Here is a 7016-nt window from a genome sequence, read left to right as displayed (position 1 = left end):
TCTGGAAAAGAAGAATCAGGAGATACAACCCGTGATGAACATGTTCAATCATGGGAATATGATTACCTTTCCCGAAGGACCTCGTATTGACGCTAATAATTTCGAGTTACGCATGCCCCTTATTCAAAGGGTCGAGCAAACTCCTTTTGCAGGTAGGGCTACAGAGGATGCTAACCGCCATCTCTCCAAATTTGTGGAGATCGCAAACACTCTCAAACTGAACGGTGTGGACGACGATGCCATAAGGGTAAGACACTTCCCCTTTTCATTAACTGATTCTGCTAAAGAGTGGTTTGAGTGTATTCCCAGAGAAAAGATCTCCACATGGAAGGACATTGTAGCTGTCGTCCTCGACAAGTATTATCTGTCGGGCACAATTTTGAAGCTCAAAAGCGAGATCTTCCAATTCATCCAAGGCCAGGACGAACCCCTCTATGAGGTGTTTGCTCGTTTCAAAACCCTTCTCTGAAAGTGCCCTAACCATGGTTTCACCGTGGACCACCAGGTAGGGATTCTCTATAATGGGTTTAACGAGAAAATTTGAGCTATGCTTGATTCAGGTGCAAATGGAGGGTTCTTAAGGAAGTCAGGTGAGGAAGCCATGGCAGTGATAGAGGGATTCGCCAACAACAGCAGGGGGTGGTCGAAAGAAAGGCATAGCCTAAAAAGGATAGCTGCAGTTGAAGAAGCCGAGGAAAGCTCCTTTGCAAAGGAATTGGCCGAGCTTCGAGTTAGGGTGGACCAAATGGATTCATCAAGGAAGGAGGACCCGATTCCACCAACCTCCATTATTGCAGTCTCTAAGCCTGAAACTCCTACCCTGACAGTGGAAGAAATCAACTACATGCAAGGAGGCGACCCCAGTAGAAATTACAACAACAACTATCGCCCTAACAGGGGGGCGATAAATTCAATAATTATAATGGAAACCGACCTCACCCTAATCTCTCTTATTCTAACAATAATTACTTGCAACCCCCTGCAGGATTTAATGTTAGCAAGGGAGGAGTAGTTGAGACACTCAAGAAGGAGGAAAAGTATGAACAAGGGATCACAAGGATCTTGGAGGTAATCGGGCAAGACAGGAAGGTTAATGACACCAAGATCGGAGTGGTTGAAGCTAGGATAAACAACCTCGAGTAGGGAATGAACACGATCTCAACAGCCATAGCCAACATCAACACTTTCCTATGCAGAATGAAGCGAACTCAAACCAAAGAGACATTCGGAATAGAAATTTCATAACTTAAACGTTTGGATCATCACTAAGTACTTCAAAAGGAAATAAAGATAGATGTTTGCAACAGATCCAACGAAGAAAGCAGGTAAAGATTAAACTAAAAAGCAAATAACGATTGTTTTGCCACTCCGGGCGGTGATACTGTTATACTACTGCGACAAACTGGCTGGAACGATAGAACGATGATTTCTCCGGCAGACCCTTGGACGTCAAGTGACCATAGCTGTGGCGAGGAACGAGAGATTGGATAATGCTGAAGGACTGATCTTCTAGAGAGAATTCTACTAAGAGTGTTTGAGAACAGAGAGCTTTTGAACTCCGAACCGAACTACTTCTCTCTCTCCAAGCGGCTCTTTTTATAGGGAGGCTTGCCCTTGTTTTTTTTAGGGTAGACTTCCTTCACGATTTGACTTATCTGCCCTCGTAAATGATCATCCCAGCTATCCTTCTTCTCCATCTAGAGCCTTTTCTCTGGCATGCATCCTGGTCAGTATTGCACCCTTTCTAGCGCTCTTTTCACTTGCGTCACCTGAAGCGTCTCCTAATTACTTGGATCATTTAACCCTGCACACTTAAGCAACTATTTTGCAGATAATACATGCATTTCACGACATACTGATCAGTAACCAAGGCTTAGAATACGACTTATCAAACTGCTCACACTTACCACATGCTTGTCCTCAAGCGTAAAGACAAACAAAAAAGAAATAAGTCGAATTCGAGCCTGGTTACTCCCCCTGACCGACTCTACCTAACTAAACTCAAGACTCTGACGCAAAGAAAAAACAAACAACGACACAAACACATAACACATATAAATAACTTAAACACATAGAACAGGCTATATTTTCAACCATCCCTCCCCTTGAGATCAGGTGCAATCCGGCCTGAGGCAGCCTTGAACTTCCGTCCCCCCCCCCTTTTCCTCCCCAGTCAGTATATCCGCTTGTCATGATCACCCAATCCTAGGCCAAACACTGGGTTCACTCAGTCACTCATTCCTCAAATGCTGAACCACAAATGCTTCGGACTCAGATCTCACGTGCAGCTCCTGACGGTCTTTAAGGCTTGTAACGGGGCTATTGGTTTGTAATGTTTGGGGTGGTTGTTCCTAAGGCTCTAAGGTTCAAAAAACTAACTACTTATTTCGATGTGGGAGAACTGTGTGCATTTAGGGCTTCTGGCTAGGGCTTCTTCTTCGGCTGGACAATTTCTGACATTGGCTTCCAACTGGCCAGTAGCTTGCTTGTGGCTTCGCCGCCCTTATTCCTTCTTTCTCCTTTTTCTTTTTGCGGTCAAGTATCTGCGACCATTTTCTTCGACCTTCTTTTCTGTGGCTTCGCCATCCTTATACCTTCTTATATTTTTTGATCTGGATTTTCTTCCAGGTCGATTTTCTCCTTCTTTCTTCGCTTTTCTTTTCTTCAGCCCATTTCTTTTGTATGTCCTCCTGCGCAGTTGGCTCCTTGCCATATGCCTTGCACACACACAGTTCTAGTGGTTGATGGGTTATTTCGGGATATAGATCAGGTTAGAAAATGGGGTTCTAAGGGTAGGGTTTTTTTTTTCATGGGGGGGTTTCCTACTGCCTTCAAGGTTTGCTACACGCGGTCACCTTGCCCTAGACATCATGTGGTAGCCTCTTTTTTTTTCAGTGTTTAGTGGAAAGCAATTCCACTTTGGGCTTCTAACTCACCTTTTAAGAGGGCTTTCGTGTTTGACCTAAGAGATGGATTTTTCCTTCATACTTGCATCATCTATATTGACTAGGGGTTACTGGAAAGGGTGGTTTCTGTTTTCCAGCATGCCTTATCTCCCTCAATTCCCCTCACCGTTAGTTCGAGGCAGTTGAGTTTTAAGCCCATTCATAAAAAAAACACATAATTCCTAGACCTAAACAAACCCTAAAAACACTAATATGCACTGACTCAAATAACACATATATACATGTCATACTGGTCATTTGCTCCCCCCTCTCTCTTCACAAGTGTCTGCCCCAGATACGGGCTGTGAAGTGAAAATTGGGAATGGCTAGTATGACAGACACACACTTATAACAAACGCAAACTATATCTAAAAACTTCTCACACTTAGGCTATGCAATAGGCTAAGTGGGAGAGTTTCAGATATATACATAGAATTAACAAAACAGAACAGAATATTACAAAACATGCTATATACACATATAAACTCCTCACATTAAATACACATAATTCTACCTATAAAAGAAAACTAACTGGTCAGTTTGGGGGGGGGGGGGGTCGATCAGACATTCCTCCTGCTCCTCCTTGGTGCAGGGGTCTGTGCAGGTGGTTCCTTTGGTTCCTCTTCAGTGGATTCCGGTTGGTTGTCTTCTGCCGCCTCTTCTTATCACCTTCTTCTTCTTCGACGAAACGCGAATAGAGAACGCACGAATAGTCGTCTTAGGAACAAGAACCTTGCACGCGACATTTTGAAACACCATCTTTTGACTCTTATACACTTTCGCAGCACCATTTGAGATCACGCACTATCTATTCTTTTCCACCTTTGTGATGGTGCTGACTTGTTCCTTTTCCCCTTTTGTAGATGGTCCAACCCTATCACGCCCTTATGCGTCGCCGTTACGCTAAGAATATGAACTTTCCGGTGGAGCGCTATAGAGAGCTAGAATGGGACGGAGAGCAGTTCCTTCTGAACTTCGTCACCGACTTCTATGGTCATTGGCTTGACGCCTACGCGTACGGGACTACCCATCACGAGGGAATCATGCGACTTATCCATATACTGCCTTCCCCTTGGAGCGAGTGGACCGCTCAAGCCTCAGTATCCTACACTTGGTTTAGCCCGCCCAAGTACACGCCTCGAGGAGACTTCGTCGGCCTAATAGGAGTCTTACTTCCGGCCATGTCTGCCGCCGTTGACGGACCACCACTCCATCCGCCAACGCAAAGGTACTCGCCAGGAGCAGCACGCCAGATGAAGTATCGCGATGACGAGGAACCGCACGTTGCTCGCGTTCCCCGTAGAAGGACCCTTAGGATGCACGTTTCGGCCCCTCGAAGGATCATAAGAGAGGCCGAAGAGATGCTTACCTCGATTCCTTCGCCCCTAAGCAACAAGAAGAAGGACTAAGAGATGGGATCGTTCGAGAGAGGAGAGAGTTCGAGCGCCGAGAGTGTCGGAGAGTCAGGAGAACACGAAGAGGACGAGGCCAGAAGTGGCTAGTGCTCGAATAGCGACTTTGTTTTCTTTTCCCCACGTTTTGAATTTCTAAGAACTTCTTTTTATGTTGTTATTTTCCTTCCGCGATTGAATCGCTCTTATCCATTCTTTGTACCAAGACCTTTTGGGATCATTTTGAAATTTTATGGGGAATCCGCACCTTTCATTCTATTACATGGCAATGAAGCCGTCTTCGATCTTTTTATCCTTATTGCATGAATATACTTGCTCTTTCTATTATCTTCCGAGTGTTTTCCACCTTATGGTGCAACCTTATTATGTTCTCTGTTTTCCTAACAACTGCTATTGTGTGGTCTTTCTTTGGACCCTGCTTGTGAATGAGTTTAAAATCTTTCTTTCAAAGTACCCTATCGCTACCTTGAAATGTTAAGTGAGTGCGCTAACCGTTCGAGTGTGATAAATCAGAATGCCGCCTAGACGCAACGTGAGGAACGAGGAACCATCTTCCCATGCTTCGGAAGAACAAAGCGTGACGCAACCAAGACCGCCGTCACCACCACCACCACCTCCACGAGTAGATAGGGAAGTCGTGAAGCTTTTCCTTGACCAAAAGCCTCCTACCTTCGACGGAATGGGCGAACCTGCGAAAGCCGAAACTTGGATACGTGCCTTGGAACGCATTTTCAAGACGTTGGTGTGCAACGAAGCGGAGAAGATGATCTGTGTGACGCATCAGCTGACCGGATCTGCTGATTTCTGGTGGGATACTAAGTTAAAAACCATGTCCCAGGATCGCATAGACGGGATGACTTGGGAGGAGTTCAAGACAGAAGTTTACGATAAGTACGTACCCAAGAGCTACCGCAAGGCGAAAGCAGCCGAGTTTCACAACCTCACCCAAGGACGTCTGTCTGTAACCGAGTATGACCGTGCACTTTGTGACATGACCCGCTATGCGCCGGAACAGACCGATACCGATGAGAAGCTGGCTGATAAGTTTCGTGAGGGCCTTAGGCACGAGATTAGGATGGCATTGGCAGTCCGCGGAACCCTTACGTACGCCGAGGCGCTAGCCCTCGCACTGGATATAGAGGCAGCAATGCCAAAGGAGAAGAGTGCGGGGAACACCGCAATGACATTTCCCCCGCCGCGTCCTAACCATGACAAGAGGAGATGGGAGGAGAGTAGGATCCACCATGACAATAAGCGATACCGCCCCAACGGAGGAGGACAGACTTCGTTCAATCCAAGGAGCGACCCCCGTGCCAGACCACCTCAGTGTAACGTTTGCGCCAAGTACCATTTCGGGCAGTGTAGAGGACCGAACTCGAATAGATGCTTTAACTGTGGAGGAAACGGGCACTTCTCGAGGGAGTGTCCGAGCAAGGGAAACGGACCAAGGCAGAACCATCAGGGTTTACGTCAGCAGCCGAGAGCGCCACCTACGAGCTCGGGAGCAAACCCGAATCAGCAACTGCGGCTGCAGCAGCCTGTCCGCCCAAGACTTCCAGCCCCGGCTAGAGCGTACGCTATAGAGCAGAAGCAGCCCAAGACCGAGCAAGGAAAGCCCGAGAGTGGAAACCTAGCAGGTATAGGCGAAATCCTTGATACCCCTATTGTTGTTTTGTTTGACACGGGCGCATCTCATTCGTTCATCTCTGAGTTGTGTGTGCATACCTTAAGCTTACCTACTAGGAAGTCTGAACATAGGATGATGGTGTCCTCACCAGTAGGAGTACTGGTTGAGATCTCTCGTTTTTGCTTGAACGTAGAAATCGTACTAGGAGAACTTCAGTTAGTTGCTCACGACCTGCGAGTTATGACGATGAGAGACGTTGACGTGATCCTAGGAATGGATTGGTTAACTGCGAACTTTGCAACGATCCGTTGTAAAGAGAGGCTAATAACCCTACAAACCCCGGGTATGGAACCCGCCGTGTACCACGGAATCTCAATGAACCGACGAATCGCTGTAGTCTCTGCGTTACAAGCCACCGCCATGTTAAGGAAAGGACGCCCGGCCTACCTTGTCTATCTCCACGGAGAAGAGAAAGAGGAAGCAAGGCTTGAAGACGTTGCTGTCGTACGAGATTTTCCCGATGTTTTTCCCGAGGAGTTACCTGGACCGCCGCCAGATAGGCAGTTAGAATTTACGATCGATCTCGAACCTGGAGCCGCCCCCATATCGAAGGCGCCGTACCGCATGGCACCTAAGGAGTTAGAGGAGTTAAAGATTCAGCTGCAAGAGCTCATGGACTTAGGTTTCGTTAGGCCCAGTGTTTCGCCATGGGGCGCACCAGTGCTCTTCGTTAAGAAGAAAGATGGGTCAATGAGAATGTGTATCGACTATAGAGAGTTGAACAAATTGACCCTCGAGAACAAATACCCTTTGCCGAGAATAGATGACCTGTTCGACCAACTCCGAGGAGCCGGAGTGTTCTCTAAGATGGATTTGAAGTCCGGATACCACCAGCTGAAAGTACGAAATGAGGATATCCCTAAAATCGCATTCCGTACCAGATATGGTCACTATGAGTTCGTGGTGATGCCGTTCGGTCTGACGAACGCCCCAGCCGTGTTTATGGATTTGATGAACCGCGTTTTCCACCCG

General features: G+C 47.0%; 1 protein-coding gene across 1 annotated transcript; it reads left to right on the top strand.

Moving 5' to 3' along the window:
• The first annotated feature begins 5036 nt into the window (after positions 1-5036).
• On the top strand, positions 5037-6189 carry LOC148927541 (uncharacterized). The gene is made up of 2 exons (XM_089056635.1): positions 5037-5435; positions 6178-6189. Exons 1-2 carry the CDS (start codon positions 5037-5039, stop codon positions 6187-6189), a joined length of 411 nt encoding a protein of 136 aa, XP_088912761.1.
• Positions 6190-7016: the final 827 nt, after the last annotated feature.

Source organism: Salvia hispanica, chromosome 4, assembly GCF_029641045.1.
Source record: "Salvia hispanica isolate PSC_SH4W2 chromosome 4, Shi_PSC_v1, whole genome shotgun sequence".
Lineage (NCBI taxonomy): Eukaryota > Viridiplantae > Streptophyta > Magnoliopsida > Lamiales > Lamiaceae > Salvia > Salvia hispanica.
This window is presented reverse-complemented; position numbering and strand designations above follow the sequence as displayed.